The 23,602-nt window shown below is 40.1% G+C and overlaps 1 protein-coding gene and 1 long non-coding RNA gene across 4 annotated transcripts in view; one reads left to right on the top strand and one right to left on the bottom strand.

The window, feature by feature from the left end:
* cpne5a (copine Va) overlaps positions 1-23,602 on the top strand; it is an 85,586-nt gene that overhangs the window by 13,957 nt on the left and 48,027 nt on the right. For 2 of the 3 annotated variants that reach the window (XM_067592069.1, XM_067592071.1), the window contains 6 exons: positions 4,366-4,406; positions 5,265-5,311; positions 13,081-13,184; positions 14,330-14,369; positions 16,285-16,299; positions 16,477-16,553. In XM_067592069.1, the coding sequence (XP_067448170.1) occupies positions 4,366-4,406; positions 5,265-5,311; positions 13,081-13,184; positions 14,330-14,369; positions 16,285-16,299; positions 16,477-16,553 (324 nt within the window). The remainder of the gene's footprint in view (positions 1-4,365; positions 4,407-5,264; positions 5,312-13,080; positions 13,185-14,329; positions 14,370-16,284; positions 16,300-16,476; positions 16,554-23,602) is intronic. The other variant, XM_067592070.1, reaches the window with a different exon arrangement.
* LOC137184414 (uncharacterized) lies at positions 14,541-22,960 on the bottom strand. The gene is made up of 4 exons (XR_010928661.1): positions 22,871-22,960; positions 22,018-22,082; positions 15,377-15,416; positions 14,541-15,147 (listed from the first exon to the last, which is right to left on the bottom strand). It is a non-coding gene; the product is annotated as an uncharacterized lncRNA (long non-coding RNA).

Here is a 23,602-nt window from a genome sequence, read left to right as displayed (position 1 = left end):
CTTGAAAAGGTTTGGATGATGATCAGTGAACTGGATAGCTCCTCCAACGTGAACAAGGTTGTGTTTTATATGAGGATTCAGGGTGTGGGGAAATACTATTGTAGGTATCCTGATATGCAATAGTAGCTTTTTTTTTGATTGTAGTTCAGTGTGAGGGAGACTGAATGAGAACTGTTCTGAATATGTGTAACATCTGTAGATATACTGCTTTACGAGAAGTGGATCAAATCCATAACATTATGAGCACAAGGCTGCAGTGACTCCAGGATGCTCTCATGCATGCTAAATGAGCTTTGAATCTAACCTAGGCAATGTGGATGCATATTGACTGTATTGATGGTACCATGTTGTTTTGAATTGTGAAATAAGTCTTCATATATAGTTTGTGTTGTGGCTTGTTTTGTACCCTGAGGCCAAACCCACCAAAGCAAAAACAGTTTGGCTGTACGTTCACTTTGCAGTACTGCAATGCTGCATCAGATGGGTTTACTGTCAGCTCTGACGCAGTCTTGTCAGTCTTTCTTCAAGGTTGTCATGGGTGTATTAAGGGAACTTTTTGCACATGCCACATATGCATTTGAGTTAGAGCTGCAACTAATTTTATTTTCAGTTATTTTTAATCTGCAAATCATTTTCTCAATTCATTGGACAATAAAATATCAGACTGTGTCAAATCAGATAAGGTTGTTGCAGCACCTTCTCAGATTTTGTTCAAACCTTGTCTATATCATGAATGAGTCCCAAAACCAAGCCCTGTAAAATATTTCTGTTCAGATCCTATGTTTTCATATTTTTTCAGTCCTTGATATGAATTGAATTTTACAGCCTCAAAAATGCCTTAGCTGGGAAGCCATGTTTGGGCATTAACATCTTGACAAGTATTGTTCCTAGCCTCACTAAACTTTGTAGGATGGAAGACAAGCATGTGTTCTGTATGCCAAAACCATTAAAAGCTTGTACTGCATGCAGGGTTCTACAAACCCACATTTTTGCAGCAATACGACATCAATCATTATTTTTCTGCAAATATAGTCTTTTATTAATTTTGTGCCAATATTTGAGGTCTCTGCCACCAATGGACATGAAAATATTATGAATAAAACAAAGGCGTGGAAGCATATTTTGGTCATTTTCATAGGACCAAAATGGTATGTGGGGTAGCTAGTAGGACCATAAAAATGTACATGGAAATTGCTCGATGTATGGTTATGTGGGTGCCAATGTCATTCAAAAATAGACACAGATTCAAGAGATATTTTACCTATGGCAGAAAAACATCCATTTCAGGATTACATTTTTTTGCCTCATTATCTCCATGATTAATTGTAAGAAATAAAGGATAAACATGTTTTCAGTACGTTCATTGGAATAGAGGGCATTTGAGATGGGAATTATGTCTTTGGTAAGGTCCTGGATATTGAAAGTAAGTGAAATATTTTGATAAATCCTGTGGTATAAGGAGGAAGAAGTGGTATCCGAAATGGTCTTCTCAGCTCCAGTGGGAGTATTTAAGTGTGTTTCCACATAAATGGTTGGATGTGTTTATAGATTATTTATTAATGACCTATAGAAAATGAGTTAAAATTTTGTCTTTAACTATGTGTATTTATCTATGAAGGAAACATGGAAGGACATTGGCACTTTGTATACTAAATGATCATACATTAAGCTATTTCCACATACATTTTCATGTTCCTACTAGCTACCCCACATACCATTTTGGTCCTATGAAAATTACAGAAAAATGCTACCACGCTTTGTTTTATTCATAATATCTTCATGTTAATTAGTGGTAGAGCAGTCAAATATTGGCACAATATTAATAAAAGATTGTATTTGAAGAAAAAATAATAATTGATACCATATGGGTGTGAAAAAATGGTTTCATAATACCCTCAATATCACTCCCATGGAGGAATATGGCACTATTTTCCAAATCTAGGGTATTATAGAAAACCAATAGGCATGCAGTATAAACTTTTAATGGTTCAATCATACTTGGAACATGTTTGTCTTCCATCCTACAAAGTTTGGTAAGGCTAGAAATAGGGATGTCGTGATATACTAGTATTGACAATAAGTGTGATATTTAAAAAATGAAATATTAATATCATGTTAATGATACACATATGATAATATCGTGTAAATAATCCAGAGTTTACAGCTCTGATCAGTCTGATCTCCGGCTGTGATTGGAAACTGCAGCCTTCAGCCGCAGTGACGTCGGGTTGCGTTTCTCCAAAAGTTGGAGTTGGCTCAACTCTCCGGCCGCAGTCCGGTGGGGCACTGCAGCAGCCAAAACAGCCGCAGCCGAAACGCACTAGCCCCATTCAAATGAATGAATGGGAGGACTGACGTTTTCGCCGCACTGTCTGATTTGGTCTGAATACACATTATTACATCAATAAATATCCATGGATGGCTGTTGCATCATTTCAAATTAGCCGGCAGATATCCTAATCCTCCAATGTGTTGTCCATCATAACTCGCGTTTGCATGTAAACCACATTAGCCACACCTTGGTATCAAAATGGCTACTGCACTCTGACCTTTCAATTGACACCTCACTTGACCCAATAGGAGCTTCCATGTCCTATCCACAGGACTTTTTTTTTTTTTTCAAATTTTTATAGATATTGTGATGATATCGTTATCATGAATTCTTTTTGCCACAATAATCATGTTGTCAAAATCTGATGTTGTGACAGTCCTAACTAGGAATAACACTTTTCAAGATATTAATGCTCAAACTTGGCTTCCCAGATAAGGTGTTTTTGAGAATGTAAAAATTAAAAAAATATCAAATGGCCAAAAAGATATAAAAACATCGGAATTGAACAAAAATATTTTTAAAGGCCTTAGTTTTGACATGGTGTTGCAAATACTTTTCTGGATTCTGTCTGATTTGACATGGGATGACCCCCTTCACAATTTCCCAGAGCTTAAGGTGATGTCTTCAAACTATTTTTGTCTGACCAACAGTCCAAATCACGAACATATCCAGTTTACAATAAATCAAGACAAAATCCTCACATTTGATAAGCTACAGCCACAAAATATTTGCCATTTTTGCTTGAAAGAGTACTAAATAGATTATCAGAATATTTTTTTTGGTCTATTAATTAATTGACAAATCTTTGCAGCTCTAATCAGAGTTCTCTGGTTGAGTGGTGACTCCCTTCACACATGAATGCTGCCATGATAATCTTCTTTGAGGCTTTTTGATTTTTATTGGAACTAATGGCTCAAATTATGATAATACAATGTATTTTCTTAATGTGTATTATCCATGGTATCATGGCATATGTAATGATGATATTTTGGGAAAAGTCTCTGTCATGTGACCTGTAATTCTGGCTGTGAACATTACGCCAAAATACCTGCACAACCTGGTGCTGTTCTTGGGACCTTTGAAATGTTGTCCCTCCTTTGCTGCATGAATTCAACAGCCAAAATATTATATAAAGCCAAAATATCATATAAAAACTTAAGAATAACCAAAGTAACTAAATCACCATTCAAAAACCAATCATAACAACAGGTCCTATTTGGTTGTAGCAGCAACTTCAGTATTTGTCACACACCAATGTACTATTCAACTATGGCATATTTCTGTTGATTAGTTACCTACATAAAATACATACATATATACATATATATGTATGTGAAGGAGAGATGCTGTTCAGTGTGTTTGGTCCTGTTTGTTTAACTGTTTCATTGTTTCTTAGCAGCATTTCTCCAAAGTCAACAGATTTGAATGAAATTTGGTGGAAAGTTAGGCCATAGGCTAAAGAACAAGTGCATACATCATATCCAGGTGCCCATTTAGGAACTCTTTCAGGAATACTTCATTTTGAGGTGGACAATTGTGAACATTTTTGCTGTTTTGTCCTGAACTACTGCACAAAAAAATCTGGAATGACAATGTCAATCATTTTCTCTCATAAGAATAACTGTAGAGGATTATGCAGCCTTGGTGAAATATGCACCCCGAATTCTTTGAAGTGGCAAACAGTTATAAGTAGCACCCATGTTTTTACATCTACCTCTGTGTCCTCTGTGTCCTTTTACTGTGCTTTAATGAGGTTATTGTACTGCTCACTTGGAAATGAAAATTCAAGGACAATATGGTTTATGAGAAGATAAGTGTGGTTTTGAATTACCTTGCAATTATCCTGTAGTTCTTTGCTATGGGATTTTTTGATCAAACTCCATAAGACTGGAAGCATTTACATATGGGACACCTTACGCACCTTACAGAAGATGGAATTTCCCAACTGTTACGCCGCATTAATTAGACTTACATAAACACATGCTGGACTCAAATGGAATTTTGATGTGTAACCGTCCTTCCTTCTCTTACAGGAATCTCTTGGACCGAGACACTTTCTCCAAATCCGACCCATGTAAGTTCTCAGCTTTTTATGATGCTACTTGCAGCTTAGCTTTTCCTGTGGGAAATTTTACCCAGAATACAGTTAATTGATACCTCCTCTCCTTTTGCGAAGATTTACTTTTTTACTTTCGCTGAGCTTAACTTTGATTCAGTTTACTCTGCTATTTCAAAGTGTTCCTTCAATAACTGCATATCATTTGCACAGTAATGTGACAACCTTTCCACACTGAGAGCTACAGAAAGTACCTTAATGCATGCAGGGTATAAACGCTAGCCTTTGAATACAAATGGCTTTTGGTCTTTTGGTGAGACACATGGGGAGCCGCCATAAAGGCATTTTCTTTGATACTCCCCGCAGGATAGAGAATGGAGGAGACATTTAACATAATAGGGAGGAGGTTCGAGCCCTTTGTGTAAATAACCTACTGGGAAAATATCATACTCGCCCTGTTTTGTATTCGCCTGGAGATGGACCTTGGGATATATGACAGGTCATGTTGCGTTCGCCTGCCTCAGCTTCATTTAAAGTTGCAAAATCAAATAGGAATCAGAATCCCACCGATAAGAAATTGTGTTTTGATTGCATGGCTTAAATTGTATTCCAGGAGCCTTCAATCTTGCTTTAGAGCTTTGTTCTTTGCATGTGGACATCATACTTAGAATTTGATGCAGTGCAGCATCATCAAGCTTGGCACTTCATTATGCTGTCAGATTGTGGCAGGATAATTAATGATGAATGTCGGAAAAGGAGGAACAAAACAAACACTATTTAAAGAAGCAGGATGCTTGATTGAGATTGTTTAGTGACAATATATTCCTCTGCTTTCTCTCTGTCTTCCTATCTACCCTCCTCCTCCACTCTTCTCAGTGGTTGTGTTGTACACCCAGGGCGTGGAGTCCAAACAGTGGCGAGAGGTAAGAGATCACAGCTGTCCCTCTGTCAACACAACTCAATCAGCCTGTCTCCTCTTCACAACAGCACGCTCTCTGTCTACAACCCTCTCTCCCTACCCCTGCTGTGAGTGCCAATCATTTGCAATTGATTGACCCTGCGAACATCCGCACGTTGGTCAGCACTGCGTTAGCTGTGACTGATTGGCTGATTAAGGTGACAGTTACACGTATCGATAAAGATTTGCCTCTGCGTCAGAGTGCCCCTTGGCTGTTGGCCACTGGGCCATAATAAGACCAGAGAGAGAGGAAAAGTAGAGGAAGGCAGAGATTGCAACAAGACAAAGGGTCCTTCTGGCATTATTATTTGTCCCTGTAATCTCAATGGGTGGACATACAGAGAAATGGAAATTTAATTATGCTTAATCCATTTATGTAATCCATAACTCTGAAATTTACAACAAATGAATTTAATACCATGTGTCCAATTCAACTTAGCATAATTACACAGTGAGATAGTCCAGTTCATCCACCACCAAAAGATGTATAAATGGATAAATTAAAGTTTAGACCACCAGCACATCAGCAACAACATTGTCTACCCCCTTTTTATGCTTGATCTTGAGGTTGCTTGATCTTGTAGCCTTGCACCAACATGCCCCAAAGCATTAACCGCTGGTTATGGTTGTACATCTGGGCTAGGAAAACAAGATGATTATGGTCAGTGTACACTATCACTGGAGATAAACTTGAGCCAACATACACTTCAAAGTGCTGAAGAGCCAAGAGCACGGTTGAAGTCTCCTTCTCTGTGGTGGAGTAGTTCAGCTGATGATGTTTGAACTTGACTGAGAAGTAGCATACAGGATGGCACACATCTCTCTCTCTGTCCCGCAGTAACACAGCACCGGCTCCAGAAGCACTTGTGTCAACCTCTAGTTTGAAAGGAAGAGAGAAGTAAGGCGCAGCAAGGAGAGGGGTTCTGTGAAGGAGAGACTTAGCATTTTCAAAGGCATGTTGACATTCATCATTCCACATGAAAGGAACAGCAGGGCTACATAACTTGGTAAGGGGAGCAACCACCACAGAGAGGTTTTAACAGAAACACCTGTAGTAAACAGTCATGCCCCGAAAACGTCAGAGTTCATGTCTGGTAGTGGGAGCTGGATAGGACAGCTGTGACTCAGGAATCTACTGAACAGACCTGCCCATGACCAACCTGTTTCCCCAGGTAAGTGATGGTGGCCTTACCAGACTCACACTGGGCAAGGTTAAGGGTCAAGGACTCCTCAGCAAGCCACTGGAACACCACTGTCAAACTGGCAATATGGTTGGCTCAGTCATCAGAATATACCACCACGTCATCAAGGTAGACCTTGCAATGGGGAACATCCCCTAATACCAGGTGCATCATGTGCTGACAGGTGGCAGGCGCATTCCTCATACCAAATGCCATCACTGTATACTGCAAGAATTGGTCAGGCGTTACAAATGCAGACATGTCAGAGGCTCGGGATGTTAAAGGAACCTGCAGGTACCCTTCTAGTTTTGTGATGAACACAGCTGGACCAATGCTGTCAATGCAGTCTTCCATGTGAGGCAACAGGAATGAATCTGGTACAGTAACTGTGTTAACCTTACGAAAAATCTGTACAGAAACGAGGCATGCCATCAGACCAAACCTGGTGAGCTCCAAGGGCTGTGAATGGGCTTGGCTAAGCCATTCTCTAACAGGTAGTTGGCCTCATACTTCAATATCTCTCTTTTTGCTACAGGGCAACTGTAAGTATGCTGTTTAATGGGAGCAGCAGTAACATTAATGTCATGTTTTAATGCATTGGTACATGATGGCACATCGTTGAACAGAGTTGGATAGGAATGAAGCAAGCAGACTACATTTGGGAAGGTAGGACAGATGTGTTTCTATTTTAGGCAGGAACTCAGAGTTTGGTAACCTACCACACTGCTGACCATCAGTAAGCACTGCCAAACCATCATCAGACATAACAAACCAAGGAAGTGAAGTCTTTTCAGGGATAGCAGTCTCCTGAGTTTTTTCCTGCTCATCCTGGGTAACTTCTCTGGAATGATAGGATTTGAGCATATTAATGTGGCACAACCGTGTTTTTCTTCTGTGCTCAGGTGTGTGGATTATATAATCTATGTCAGACACTTTACTTTCCACCACATAGGGACCTGAGAAACGGGCAGGAAGAGAAGAGCTAGGCATTGGTAGTAGGACCAGAACTTGATCACCAGGCTTAATCTGCTGTTCAACTGCTTTCCTGTCAAAGTGCTGTTTCATACTCTTCTGGGAGGAGGAGAGAGCTTCTTTTGCAAATGAAGATGCACAATGAAAATGCTCTTTACACTGGGAGACAAAATCCAACACATTAGTTTTTGGAGATGAATGGGACATGAACTGCTCCTTTAACACCTTAAGTGGGCTACGCACATTGTGACCAAATACAAGTTCAGCTGTGAAGTGGAAGAAGGGCACACTTCCAGTGCCCAGATATCCTCATAGCAGTTTTTTTCTGGGAGTTGACAGTTATTGTAGTGTTTTGCAACTCTGGCTTTACAGGCCAACTGTGTTCTTGCCAAGGTAGAATAATATGTGAACTGGGATATCTGTTATTTCCTCAGGTGGCTATTCTTTGCTCTGGTGCTGATTCTTCTTCCTTTGTTAGGTTTGGCCTGAGACCAAAGTGAATATGCTATCATCGGCCCTCTGCTGCCATATTCAGCTCCATTTGCTGAAGTGGAGATTTCACCTCCTTTACATCTGCTGGAACGGAGCTCTCACACTTTCTGGGAGGAAGAGAAAGAGAAAAAGTAGTGCCACACGGTAGTTAAACTTTAGTAGGCTTAGATACACTTTTATGTTTGATGACAGGTTACACTACTGCAAACCCACTCTCTCAAACTGTCATATGTCACACAGCCATGAAGCCATGAATTCACACGGCTGTCGGGAGAAGATAGTGGTGGGGGTGAGGTAATAGAGCAATAGATGTAGTTTCTAAGTGACTGCATGATGTGCTGTCTCAAAGATCTGCACTCACTCATCTAGATGACCAGACCACAAATGCTCATGTAGTAGTTCTAATACATGCTGCCAACAACCAACTGGAACAACTATTTGATGAACTGTGCCCCAGTGCCCACTTGAGTCATCTGCTGCTTCACTTTACCATGTGAACCACTTGCCATCAGCTCACAGTTATCCATAAGACATGACAGTGTCTCACTGCACTTTCTAGCATCCTAAAGAACTGTGGTGAAACACTTGGCTAAGGTCGGATCACCTTTCTGGGCGCTGATGAGTGCCTCATGGGGCAGTAGCAGTGATACCTTAGGAGCAGTAGCAGGCTCTGTCACACCATCAAGCTCTTTTAGAGTGTGGTTCACAAATTCATGAACAGGTGGCGACTTCTCAAACAGAGTCAGACAAATCAACATCTTAGACATCAGGGGAAGGATAGACTCCTATGATAAAGTCAATGCAATGATGGGAAAACAGGAGTGGTGAAGGGATGCGGGCATGAAACCCATCCTGATACCTCTTACTATAGTGCTTATGTCGCAGGCAGATGTAGCACTCAAGGGCAGGACACTGGAAAGGATAAATGACTGTGAGCCGCCGGTGTCTTGCAACACTGTGACTGGGCACTTGTCCTCAGACTTCCCTGTGAGCGACACTAATATAAAAAATTATCCCAGGGACAAAGAAGCAAGGAAAATGGAAGTATAGGAACAAACCAAGAATTCATCAACAATTTAACTTAACAGGTTTACAAAAGACCTCAAAACACCAACTGAAAACTACTTTCCATATAAGAAGAAAGAGGAGCTAAATAAAAATGGAAATGAAACAACAAGATAACAGTTAAATTCAACTAAGGCTAAACACAACACCAGTAAACACACTCCCTATAAAATGGTGCCAAAGTTACAGACCCTGGTACACCACAGCTTGAGTTTAGCTGAGAATAACAACCAACTCAGCCCGAAAGCTGCCAACTGGTCTACTGGCACCGTCTGTCCGTTCCTCCTGGTCTTTATCCTCCAGGCCCTGATGAGCAAGTGAGCACAGGTGTGCTCACTCACGCAATCACTGCAGTGGTAGGAAGGGGGAAAGGCAGTAGTCTGGGGAGAGACACAGGTGAGAACAGGAAGAAACACACACCAGAACACTACGGCTGTAACAACAGAAATATAAAATAATCAATCTATATATGCATGCTATCTAACAGAAAGACAGATACTTGTCTGTGAACTCAAGATATTTAGCTTTTGCTTTCTCACTCAAATCATTTTTGAGTGAATTGGAGTGCTCTGTTTATTCACTCCTCAGAGACCTTGGTGTCCTGCTGGTGCTCAGTGGTGTGACACAACAGATTTAAGAGTGGGAAACAGTTTGAATCTGTGTTTTGGTGGGTGGGGGCTCTTAGAAAGGGAGGAAGGGGCTGTCAGCTAAAAATAAGCTTTAGTTGTGCATCACAGGTTAATAACATGGATTTTAACACCAGTGAGACACACTTAATCCCACCTATACATTTCACACGCACACACACACACACACACACACACACACACACACACAAGCACTCTGTTTGAGCTACTATACTTGTGAGGACCATCACTCACACAATGTGTTCCCTAACACTAACTTTAAACCTACCCTTAACCTAAGTCTAATTCAATACCTAAACCGAGACTTTACCCTCAACCAGCCCTTTGAAGATGTGAGGACCGCTCAAGATGTTCTAGCTTTCCAAAAGTGTCCTCACTCTCAGTGTCCTCACATAGATACCCGTACAAGAGCACACACACAGACTAGGGCATGACATTTAAACTAAATATAAATCATACACATCACCGTCTCCTGCAAAGGCTGCCTTAGTATGTAACTTCTCTTCTCCAAATAAAAACTCCTGCTCACCAGACCAGATCTCAGGACTGTTTAAATACTGTACTTCAGAATACCGCTTTCCAATACTTTGCACCTTATAAATGGAATGAATTACAGATAATACACCTTGAATGTCCCATCCCTCTGGCTGATTTTAAACTTTTAATCTTGAGTCTATTCAGTGATGTGTGTGTTTGTTTCTGATTTGATTTTTTTGTCTGGCTATGTTTGTTTTCATTCTCTTTTTTGTGCTAAGGTATCTCTTGCTAAATTTATTTTGATCTCAATGAGATTACTTGATTAAATAAAGGCTATAATAAAATAATGAATGAATTCTCAAGACAGAGTGCCAGACTTTTACACTTTGATCTTTGAATTGTTTTTTGTGTTCACTTTATTATAACATATTTGTTTTATGCATTTTAGTAATGTTCGAGTAACAAAGATTTCTCTGTGTGTCCCTTTGGTGTTTATAGTCTGTGTTATCTTGCCTAATTATGTGTCTGTGGTTGTCATTTCTACTAACCTGACTGCATAATAAATTTCCTGACAGGGCAAAAAATATGAATGATTGATGGATGGATTAGTTGGATGTTTGATTGTTTAATTGATTTGAAATTCAATTTTTTTTCAGTACTCACTGAGAGCAAATAATATTCGAGCTTGGGGCGGTCAGCTGTCCTTGGCTCACAGTAACCAAACAGTGATATTCTTTTCTAAAGCCAGACACTAGTTTTACTGATTAACATGCAAATGTAGACAAGCATCAAGCGCAAGTGCAGTTTTTAGGCAGGAAGAGCCTCCTACACTTGTCACCTCTGGTTACACTGCCCCACCACAAGCTTACAATCTGTGGGTGCAGCCTGAATGTCTCTCCCTGGAAGAGATATGAGCCCGTGTTTTTGGTGCAGACAACAGCTGGCTTTGTGAGCAGCAGAGTCAAGCTGTGCGGTATTGATAAAGCTAAGCGCCTCTTTTGCCCCTCTGTCATGTAATGTGTTTTTGTTCTCCTGAGAGTAGATGCGGTCAGTCGGAGCACCTATCACTGTGCCACCAAACGTCTGTAATCCATTTACTCTTCTGTGGGACAAACTCTCCCATCGACTGCTTCTCATTCACATTTCTCTATCAAAAGAAGAATTTGGATTTAATGGTTATGGATAAATTGTTTTTTGATTCTAGAAGGAGGTCTTCGTCAGCTCCTCTTGATACCTGTGCCCCCATTATTAATTTTTGTCATCACTCATAGTCGAATATATAAAACCGAGGCAGCAGCCCATCATTTTGTTACCACATTACTTTAAAGTCTCAATCTTTAACTCCCTCAACTGTAATTACTCCTTCAGCACATGACAGGTTTTCCTCTTTCTACCACTTTCACTCAACTGAGCAGTTGACACAATATAACTTCTTCCCTAAATTCAAGCAAAGCCTGGCCTTTCCACTCCCAGTCAAACTCCTAGACGTTAATCTTTATACCAAGAGGTTTATTGAAGTGGAAGAAGGGCACACTTCCAGTGCCCAGATATCCTCATAGCAGTTTTTTTCCGGGAGTTGACAGTTATTGTAGTGTTTTGCAACTCTGGCTTTACAGGCCAACTGTGCTCTTGCCAAGGTAGAATAATATGTGAACTGGGATATCTGTTATTTCCTCAGGTGGCTATTCTTTGCTCTGGTGCTGATTCTTCTTCCTTTGTTAGGTTTGGCCTGAGACCAAAGTGAATATGCTATCATCGGCCCCCTGCTGCCATATTCAGCTCCATTTGCTGAAGTGGAGATTTCACCTCCTTTACATCTGCTGGAACGGAGCTCTCACACTTTCTGGGAGGAAGAGAAAGAGAAAAAGTAGTGCCACACGGTAGTTAAACTTTAGTGGGCTTAGATACACTTTTATGTTTGATGACAGGTTACACTACCGCAAACCCAATCTCTCAAACTGTCATATGTCGTACACAGCTGGAATGCCTTTGCATTAGCACATGTGTCCATCTGTTAAAAGTATTCTGCTGCTGTAGTGTCACTCTGCGTGGCTCCCCTGTTAGGTCCCATATTGAGTTTTACCCCCACTGGATGTAATCACAAAGGTGTGAGCCTGTAATCCTGCTGTTTCATCTCCTCATTAAGCCTTAACACTGTTATTATTAATTCACTGTGTCAGTTTATGGTAACACTCTACTGGGGATCTTTTATTTATGCAGCTCAACATAGTTTCTCTGACTTTGAATTATTTATTTTGGATATAATTAATGTGTGTGTGTTTGTGTGGGGGTGCAACAGTAAAGGGTGTGTCTGTTGATTTGTTTATCAGCACATCACCTCATCTGAAGGCCTTGCTCTGTAACGCTGACAAGACTTTTTTCATCTGTGCAGGTGGCTTCCCATTTTCCTCTTAACGCCATAGGGAACAGGGGATTGTTTGCTATCTTTCCCCCATTTGTGACAGTTCCCCTGTGTAAAGACAAAATGTGAAAGTCACAATTTTTCTTTGCCTTTGTCTTGTCATCCCCCCATCATCCGCCCCTTGTTTTGAAGTGGCTCAGAGAGCGGCAATGGTGTGAACGTGGTAATTAAATGAGTGTAATTGGACTCAATAAAGTGGTTTCCTCAGGCTTTCTCATCCCCAGCACAATGAGAGGAGGTGGAGAAGAAGAGCTGACAGTGTGTGATCATTAACTTCTGTTAATCAAATCTGAGCTTATCTGAAGCCATGAATTCACACGGCTGTCGGGAGAAGATAGCGGTGGGGGGGTGAGGTAATAGAGCAATAGATGTAGTTTCTGAGTGACTGCATGATGTGCTGTCTCAAAGATCTGCGCTCACATCTCTGCTCACATCTTCTTCGTCTGTCTTTTGTCCTTCTCTCCTGGTTCTGATCTAGTTTGGGAGAACAGAGGTGATAGACAACACGCTAAACCCAGACTTTGTCAGGAAGTACATCCTGGACTACTTCTTTGAGGAGAAGCAGAACCTGCGCTTTGACGTGTGAGTTATTCTGTTTGATCCGGTCCTCTGAGGACACACACCGAGGTGTGTGTGTTTCAGATGTGCTGCCCTCTTCAAACCCAGTCCTTCAAATCCTACCTTTTTTTTTTTTCCTTCCACAAGCTTAACATCTTCTCCCACATCCACTCTCCCTCTCCCCCTTCTACCTTTTCATTCCCTCTCCCTCTTTCCAGCATCTCATTTTCTCTCTCCGAGTCACTCTTCTTCTCTCTTCCCTCACTTGTCTCCAGCTTGGATCTCTCCTGAGGAATTATTCATTGGTGCAGTGTCTCAATAGTCATTCATTGAAGGGAGATGGGTATAAGGGTGATAAATATTTCATATAAAGTTTTATCCCTAATCTCCCTGCTGCTAAGCAAAGCAAATGTCTAAAACCGAGTCCCATAAAACTCACAAAGACCCCTGTCCTCCCCTCTTTCACATATAGCTGCCTTTCTCCACTTGAAAAGGCCAGAGTAGTGAGAGGGTCAGGAAGGTGCAGTTTCATTTTGAGATCTCCCAGAACCAAGTCAGGATAATTTCCTTCGCTCTCCCCCCTCCTCAAGTGGAAGAGATATGCTTCCAAAAAGCCACGCTTTTTTTCCTTCCTTCAAGCATTAAGTCCCTGGTGGACTTCCGGGATCGAGCTGCAGGTCTCTGAGGATTTTTAGTCACTTAATGAATTCATTTGGCATGCTATCATGATACGACTCTGGAACAGGAGAGGAGGGAGTGTATCCCCTCACAATTAGTGTTACTCATTTACATCTCTCTTTTATCACAGAGGTGGGAGCCAAGGCATACTGAAGTTTAATTACTTTTACATTAACTTTGACTGGCAGATGCTCGAAACTTTCTCTGCATTGGTATATTGTTTCAATACGATCCCACAGGCATAGTACGGAAATTACATTCATAAACTATAAAATGACCTCCTTAATTAACTGTCACATTATTGCTTGCGTTTTTTTTTCGTGGGCTGCTCCCTTTTGCTCCCCCACTGACCCAGGTGTGTGATTGACAGGCAGAAAATGTCCACACTGCAACCAGTATTCTTTTATGAGAGTCAGTAGTAATTTGTTAGGTCTTCTGATGGTTTGCCCACATTGTTGCCTCTGTGATTTGTGGTCTCTTTGTGATTTCAGGTATGATATTGATTCTAAAAGTCCTGATCTCGCAAAGCATGTAAGTTAAGAACTTTTTGTGGATCAGGAGCTCCACCTTATATTTTACCCTTTCATTTGTTTGATCTGATATGTGTGCATGTCTCTTACATTTAGGTTCTATGCAAACCAAAGTTTGTGGCATCTAAACGCTCAAATATATTTTGGAATAATGAATGAATTATGCTTCAACTGCCAAAATATTGTTTATTTTGCATTACCTTCCACCTGCATCAATTTGTAAAATGAGGTATTTTATTTCTCCAGAGCTATGATAATCAAAATTTAATTTACATCTGGCATACCCTCATTACCTTTTTTTAAAATGACAAATGAAGCATTGCACATCATTATTATCAAAGCTTTTCAACACATTTCCCTTTGTGGTATGTAGTACTTTTTGCAATTTAGAGTTTAATTTCTGAGACAGCAGACAGTTATTCAAAACAATATACAGGACATTTATTTTAAAATGACAATAAGGGACAATGCTTTGTTGTAGAACATACATTCAGGCAAACAGCTCATTATAATGAATGTATCTTAGTCTCCAGGGTTTGTCCTGCCATTATAACACTAAGGCGCAGCGCCCAAGCACCTTTTTCACAGCGCCTGAGCTGAATGAACAGAAAAAAGACGATGAGAATTCTCTACTGCGTTTTACTGTCATTTATGGTTGTGCTAGCTTCTCTGTCCTCTCCTCTGCTCTTTGTGTTTGACCGAGGGCGGGGCTCATCTCCTCCACACACATGCACACACACGCAGCAGAGAGGCTGCAGTGGAGACATTGGACCAGGTGACTGAAATAAAAAGTAAAGAGCCACTTTATCAAATCACCTGTTCAACAAGCATAAACATGTAGAAAAGTGATATTTTTAACTGCTTTGTCCACAATCTCTCTATCTCTTGGTATGTTTTACACGACCACAGTGCACTGATAAAGTTAATAACAAATTGTTATGAATAAGCTGAAGCTGAAGCTGTCTGTATGTAGCCTAGCTGAAATTTGGCAAATTCTTGTAAACTTACCTACAGACAAAACAGCCCCTCTTCTCTCTACCAGCGGTACCTGCAGCAATGAATCACATCAGCAGCAGACGGAGGAGGACAGAGGACAGGATGACTGACACTGACTGATGTTTGTGTTCTTCATTCTTTCTAAACTTCATTCACTATTTTGATATCAGGAATATTATTTATTTTACTGACATTTTTAGATTTCTTTCCGGTGAGATATTTTTGAGTTTATATAAGTGACTTTTCTGTTGTCAAAAATTGCTATTGCTGCTGTAGAAAAAATATTTTGTTATATTTAAAATATAAATCTATTCCAGTCTTGTACTGAATTTATTCTTCTTTTACAAAAACATCACCCACCCACCCACCCACCATAACCACAGCACCTAAGCCCTCCAGAAACCTGGGGAAACCCTACTCTCATCATTTAAGCTAAAAGCTTTGATATATAAACTCCTGCTCATACTAAACAAATGTATAAAGAATATATTTGTGGCACTTGGTTTGCATACTACCTAAATTTCTATCATTAATTATGCTGTGATGCTTTTATTGTTGTGTTTTTGCATTTTGGTGTTTCAAACCCTCCATGCTCTGGAAACAAACTGTTCCTAAAACTCTTTCCGCCTTTGTTGCTTTACTTCTCTTGTGCTCTTTCATTTTCTCTTTCTATTCTCTGAGACTCTGAGACTTTTTACCCTCGCTGTTTCCATTCTGCTTATCTGCTCTTTCACATGTCCATGTTTCATTTTGTTCTTCTTCTCTTCTTTGCACTTGGTTGATGACAGTCTGGTATTTGAGTTGAGTGCCTTCTGTTCCATGATATGCTCTGTTGTGTCACTGCTGCTGCCTGGTCTCTCTCTCTTCCTCCTACTCCTCCTCCTCCTCCTCCTCCTCCTCCTTCTTCTCCACCCTGGAAGCCAACCGACTTTAACGTACGTGTCTGCCTCAGATGTCTTAATTTATAAGCGTACAATGCTTATAACGATGCTTAACTCCTCACCAACTCTCCTTGTTACCCCCCCCCCTCCGTGATCCACCTGAACACCCCCCCATCCTTCGCCCCAACCTACGTCTCTCTCCATCCCACATTATGCTCCCCCCCATGGCAGGACTTTCTGGGACAGGTCTACTGCACACTGGGAGAGATTGTGGGCTCTCCTGCCAGTCGCCTGGAGAAACCTCTGGGGTGAGTCTTCATTCTACTGTGTTCGCTCTAGTTTTGCACAATCATATGGCCAGATTAGGAGCCACTCAGAGCATTTTTTTTTTTACTTTGCTTGTTCTCTCAAGGAGACAAACAGAACAAATTTAACTTTGCAAACACGAGTTTTCAGATGTTATCAGATAATGAAAACTCAGTGCCACCTCTCAGCCCATTCAAATGCGACATGCTTCTCCTGCTGGATTTCACACATTCCAGCAAAGATGAGGTGATGATGAATATGTCTGCCTTCTAGAGCCATCTGTATCGCACATTGCACTGCAAGATTAGACCCGTGTGCCTGGATGGGTAATTGAACACGACTGGGGCTTCCTAAATGCAATTACTGTCATTAAGGAGGCAATCTAGCACAGAGAGTAGATTGAAGTCAGTGTGAGACACATGGCGACCCTGCTACAACGTAAATTGGGAAATATGAAACCCTGAAAACATTTGCATCCACAGACTTGTGTGTAGCTTTCTGAGTTATGTGTGTCTTTTTGCGAGTGGCTCGACCAACTGTGAAGCTTGTGTTCGTGTGTGAGGCTGTGAAGTGCAGTGTGTATGCCTCTGTGTGAAGTATGAGGCGGCGCTGGCCCCTGCAGTAGGGTGGTTTGTGTGAACAGCAGGGCTTTGGTGTCGACCATGAACTCTGCCAGGGACTGGTGGCGGTGGATTACAGAGCTCGGTGCCCTTCAGTGCTGAATAAGAGGATGAGCAGGATCAAGAGACAGTGTTCACCAATATGCTGTAAACTAGGCCGAACACCCCACATCAGAGGCAGGCAGGAGGCTCAGGAGCTCCAGGCAGACATGATGGACAAAAGTATTGATTCTACAGCTTCTAGCAGGGCACCTTGTCCACTGCTGAGACTCGACAGTGATGTAACATCCAATTTAGCCGCAGCAGAAGGTGATGGTGATGATATGGTTGGTGTTACAGACCACATGTTACAAACTGAAGAAATCAGCCCTTTTGAAAACATTCACTTGTGTTGCTTTTAACTGCCCCAACAGCTTTTATGTCAGGGAGTAGCAATTCAGAAACACACGATAAGTATAGGTTTCTTTGGATTTTCCGTTCCTGATGGCATTCAGTTAAGGGTACAGCTTTATTCAGCCCTGTACTTTTTAAAAAGCTAAACAGTATCCATGGGTAATGGAGATTTCCTTCCCTCCTGTGATAGAAGATAACTCAGAATATGTTTAATGGCTATGTGCTCCATTTCCTTGTCATGCATCCTGACGTGACAGTGGACCGCAGCTTTGAGGAACGGTTCCCGCAGGGGCTGAGGAAATCTGTTAGCCATGCTCAAACAAGCCCTCCCAAGGCACACTGCATCCAATGACCTGCTTAAGAAGCACATCAGCACCCCTTTCCCTATTTTCCACACTTCATCTCTCATTTATTTTCCCTCCTTCCATCCAACAGATTCTCTTTTTTTTTAGCTTGACCCCCTTTCTCCTCATTGTGTTTTCTATTTCTTTTTGTTCCCTGAAATCTCTTCCTCTCTCTCTCTCTTTGCCTTTGTTCACATCCTCCTCCATCCAGCACACACACACACACACACACACACACACACACACACACACACACACACACACAAACAAACAAACATGTACTACTATACTTGTTAGGACAATGTTTGACTCATCACAGTGTCACCTTAACTTTAACCATCACCACTACACATGTCCCCAACCTTTACCCAAAACTTAACCCAGTCATAAATTAACCCCACTTAATCCAATTTTTTTGTCTACTTTATTGGAACTAAGTCTTAGTAGTGAGTCCTCACATATTAAACTGTAAACAGATCGTTCTTACAATGTGGCAAATACATTGCTATTTCCTATTAAAATATCTTCATTCACTATACTACTAATATCCCTTTCCAAATATATTTTGGAGGAAATGTCATTGCTGACCATGTTTTTTTGCTAACCTAAACAAAATTGGTTTGAGTTGCCTAAACATAACCATAAAACATTCATCATGCTCAAGTTGCCAGAAGCTGATAGTGTAGGAAAACAAATGAAACATGTTACTGTCTTGATATGTTCATGATGAACATTTTGCATTGAGAGTAAGAAGTTTGCAGATATGTGAACTACAACCATTTATTTGTTATGTTGATAACAGAAACTTAATATGGGCGGCATTACATTGCCTCCAAAACATTTTTGCTGATGCAAATTAGTAATGAATTTAATCTGGATGAAAATGAGTTGATATCATATTGCCATATTATACCATCATAAAACCACAACCACTACATGCCTAATCTCAGCCTTTGCCCAAAAGCTAACTTAGTCATAATTTAACACGTCTTAAAAAATCAAGTCTTAAACCCAAAATAAATTGTTTATTTTATAAGCACTGATTATCAGATGATTAAATAGCACACACACACATACACAATCCTACACTCTTTCCCCTCCATGCAAGCGGAGATGTAACCCGTTACTTACACTTGGTTCAATCATTTCTGACTTTGTATGTGCTGTGCACACGGGGACAAACGTAATGTTCTGACATTCGCTTCAGAGCAAATTTCCACACTTATTTGTCTTGGGGAAAATAACAGGTCTGATGAGATGTATGACTCTTCCCACTTGCCTTTATTAAGACAGAAACATATGCCAGTGGAAGGAATATGAGTTATAAAACACTGAACTGACGCTGTGGTACATATCCTTCTGTTTATAATTTGGTTTTAATGAGAGGCATGTATCAAAGTTATTGGTAGCTGAGGAAATGCAAAGCTAAATGACTGACTGACGCAGGTGAATTGCATCTTTTACTGAAAAACATGTTATCTGCGACACAGCTCTCTTGGCTGTGATTATGGATATAGCCTGTGGGAAGGAATCATAATGTGGTTGTATAGGTAACATGATAATGGAGTTCATTATACAGATGGCAGTAACCTTTTTTGCTGGCATGGTAAATTATACCACATACTAGAGCATATGAAAGCAGCACAACATTAGCATGTCAAACCCATTAACCTACTGTGACTGTGCCCTCCTGCTATACAGTCGAAGCAGGAAATGAACGGTAAGCAAAACTACAGTGAGTGTAGTGAGTATGCTGACTGCATCCATGGGAGCCTAGGGAGGAGAGGAATTTTTAGAAATATAGTAAATAATATATTTTTTAAAAAATGTAGAAGTTACATGTTGAATTAAATAAATTGAGAGCACATTGTTGTGGCTCACATCAAAGACTCATCCGAACCTTATCGCACCGTATTCTTGTCTTTTAGTCGTCTCTACAGCACTGCATTTACAGTAGGAGGAAATTTAAAGGGAACATACGCAAATTTCCTGCCCCTCGGCAGACTTTTGTCAGCTCCGGAGGCTACGTAGACAAACAGTAGTAGTAACTTCACTTATTTTTCTCATTCTTTACTCAAAATGTCAACTTTTCAAATACATCTGTTCACGTTTGAGCCTAAATCTGATGTGAAATATGTGAGTGGACGATGTGAACAACACATTGAACAACCTCAGCAACAACCTTAGCAGTGAAGACTATGGAATGGACGACCATTTGTGGGCATGCATGAACGATCTGACGTCAGTTTGATGGGGAAGTAGAGATAACATTGTAGTCCGTTCATAGCTTTTAACTTTCAGGGAGCATTTTTGCATTTGTTCACCTCATGTTTTGGAACTTTTACTATGTTTAACACAGACATCTGACATTAGAACGGCGCATAAATGACAGAAAATCACAAAAAACATTTCATGTCCTCTTTAAGAAAATCTTTACACAATTGTACAGTAAGCAAATTCAACTGGACTTCATGTGTCTTTCACTTTTTAGCTCGCATAAGAGACAAGACACTGTCTCTTTGTTGCAGTTATGAAGAAATATATTAGAGCTCAATCTACAAAATAAGCAAATGGTAAATTTTATAGTCTATTATTTAAGTCTATACACTACATATTTACAGTTTATCCACACACTGTATATGAAAATAATGTTGCTATATTAAATTCATGTTGTAGAGGTGCAGTACCATGAAAGTTAAATGTTATGTTGATTTTATACCTTTGGTTCTGCTATCAGTGTGGCAGTGTATGTTATTGTATTTTCTTCAAGCGTCTCCTGTAAATGTAGTTGTATATTATGTAGTGAAATCTGTATTTATAGCTCACCAGAGCCTGCACCACAGTGGTGCTGTAAATGCAAAACATCAAAGTCAAAGGCCAACAGAAATTAGATTTAAGTGAGCCCAGGGGTGGAACTCAAAAATTCAATGATAAAAACAGAGAAGATGAAAGTGTAGTTAAACTGATAAATTCTCTGTAGAATTTTCGCTTGTTTTGATAAAGACATAATTTGATTAGAACATGCCGATTTGATGAAAGCAGAGCCAGTATTTGATCAAAACAAGCTTGATTTGATAAACATCTTTTTTTATAAAAAGTTTGCTGCTAATTTGTTTCCTCCAGCGTAAGTATTTATCCTTAATATGTGCAGTGGCCAACATATCACAGGCCACATTAATACCCAACCTGCTTTCTGATGATAATTACTACCTGTTTTGGTTATCGCTATCAAGAATGTATTTATTGGGCCTACTTCCTACTGTTTATACACTTTCAGTTTAATATAGCCACAGAAAGTCTTGAGATAAAAGTAAACAAAAAGTCCATTTTACATTGGTGGTGCAAACTGGAGCTCCAAATGCCTCCAAACTGGGTCTTTCATACTCAGCTGTGTGACGGGCCTCAGGAAACATCAAGTCAGAGCAATCCACGATGACTCTGGGAAGCTTTGATTAACATGTTGGCCAATGCACATGAAAAACCTTAACTGCTCACACCAGTGCACATGTTTAATGATAAACAGTGAACACGATGATGATGTTAATAAAATGAAGCCTGGTTCTGCTTTCATGAAATCATGTTTTAATTAACTGATTCATCTCTGTACCAAAACAAGTCAAGATTTTAGACATTTAAAAAACTGTTTTTAGTTATGAAACAAAAGATTGCATCAAATTTAACCAATTTTGGTATCATAGTTTAGACTTGAATCATTGTATTATACTCCTTAAAACACATAAAACTCTCATCCTTGTGCTCCCGCTGAGGACTAGAAATCAATTCATGATTGTATCTTCTTTCATATAACTCAGGACCCTTTTTGCTTCTTATAATTGAGTTTAAGACCAAGTATTAAATACAGCAGCAACAGTACAATATAATGCAATCCAATAGAACAACAGTGTAATGAATACTAGATCTGTGAAACCTATAATGTTTCAGATGTGTTGATTCAACTATATGGTCGTTCTTTGAGCAGCGGTTGCTGGTGTTGTGCTGGATTACATTTCACACTTACATACGGTTAGGTTGCAGTTGCATCATAGCACATATTCTATACTATAGTAGTAAGATGTACTGTACTGTACTCATCCATTTAGTTGTCTCACTTATTTTCTCTCTTCTGTCCAATGGTTCTGCTTCTCCTGGTCCATCAGTGGGTGAAGAAAATTCACTATAAGACAAAAATTAGAAACAGTAATAATTATTGTAGACCAATTTATGAGCCAGCAATCAGCTGGCATTATGCTAAAAATCAGTGTAACAATCACTCACAACTGTCAGTGACACCTGTCATCTTGTAAAATTCCTCTTACACTATTTGTGTAAGTGACTGTTGATTTTGCCGGCTGAAATAACAGCTGCTGTTGTCAGATTTGATCAGCTGTGGCTAGCTAGCCAAAAAAAGCTAATTTAGCTCCATGAGTTGGATGAAAACACCGTCTCCAACTGGCTTGAGACAGGGTCTTAAATATACACTGAATAGCTACATACATGATATCATATGAAAAGACTGAGACTAAAGCCACGAGATACAGAAACAACATTGATCCTTTTTAAGATAAGGACTAATACGTTTTTGGCAAAGTGAGTTGGGTAACTTTGTCTGGTGTTGCTTAGGTGTAAACTTCCCAAATCCAATAAAGGTCAGGTCAGAGCCCCTAACATTACCCATTACCCTAAACACTGATAGCATCCAGGACTGGCTTCCCCAAAGAGAGGCAATACTACACAATGGATGATCATGAACAAGGTTTTTTTTGCCCCACAAACAAATGTAGTGCATTAATGATATGCTAACTCTTGGCCTTGGAAAATAAAGCTCAGTTACTACCTTCTGTAGTTAGCTAGTTAGCTGGACATGCTAACATTTCCTGCTTACATTAAAGGAGACAAAAACATCCATTTAATCCATTCCTTACACTTTTGCTCTTGTGTTATTGGAAAAGTTAAATACATCACCATCAAATTCTTTAAATGCTGAGTATCTCTCCTCCTGCAACCTCATGCACATCGCTTTGACATGTGGCTAAATCCAAAGTTTGACAGGCCTGCCATGCCTAGTTACAGTTGCTAAGCTATGATTGGACAATCACTGTTTGGGGGAGGGGTTTAGCAGACTGTTAATTAGAGCCTTATAGTACTGAGATGAAATACAGTTTCTAAGATGGATCTTTTTACATAAATTAATAAAAAATGCAACACACACACACACACACACACACACACACACACACACACACACACACACACAACATTCAGAATTAAAAATCAACAAACAAAAAGGTCAGGTATATCTTTATAATGTCATGCTCACAACATGTCAAACCACTGTGTCAACTTTGATGTTTGACTCACCAAAAGTTTACACAGAGAAAACTGACGCAAACAGCATCACTTGTCTCATCTCGCTCTCAGAGACTCGCAGTTCTTTTAAAGTTGTTGGTTAATGTAGTTTTCTGACTGACTCGGCAGTTCCTCTGAGATTAAAAAACATACTGCTGCAGATTTAAACTAATGAGTGGGAGTTAGTCAAGTTTTTCTTTATCTTTGGAGGGACTGAAAATCCTTAATCCAAGTACTCTTGGTGATGTAAATGAAGGGAGGGAAGCAGGTACAGTGTTTAGCTCTGTGTTTGTCTGTGTTATTTAACTGGGAGGTGAAGTGCTTTAGATGGCTTACAGTAATCAGCAT

The sequence above is a fragment of the Thunnus thynnus genome, chromosome 6 (genome assembly GCF_963924715.1).
Source record: "Thunnus thynnus chromosome 6, fThuThy2.1, whole genome shotgun sequence".
NCBI lineage: Eukaryota > Metazoa > Chordata > Actinopteri > Scombriformes > Scombridae > Thunnus > Thunnus thynnus.
Note: the sequence above shows the minus strand (reverse complement) of the source record. Positions and strands in the feature narration are given on the sequence as shown.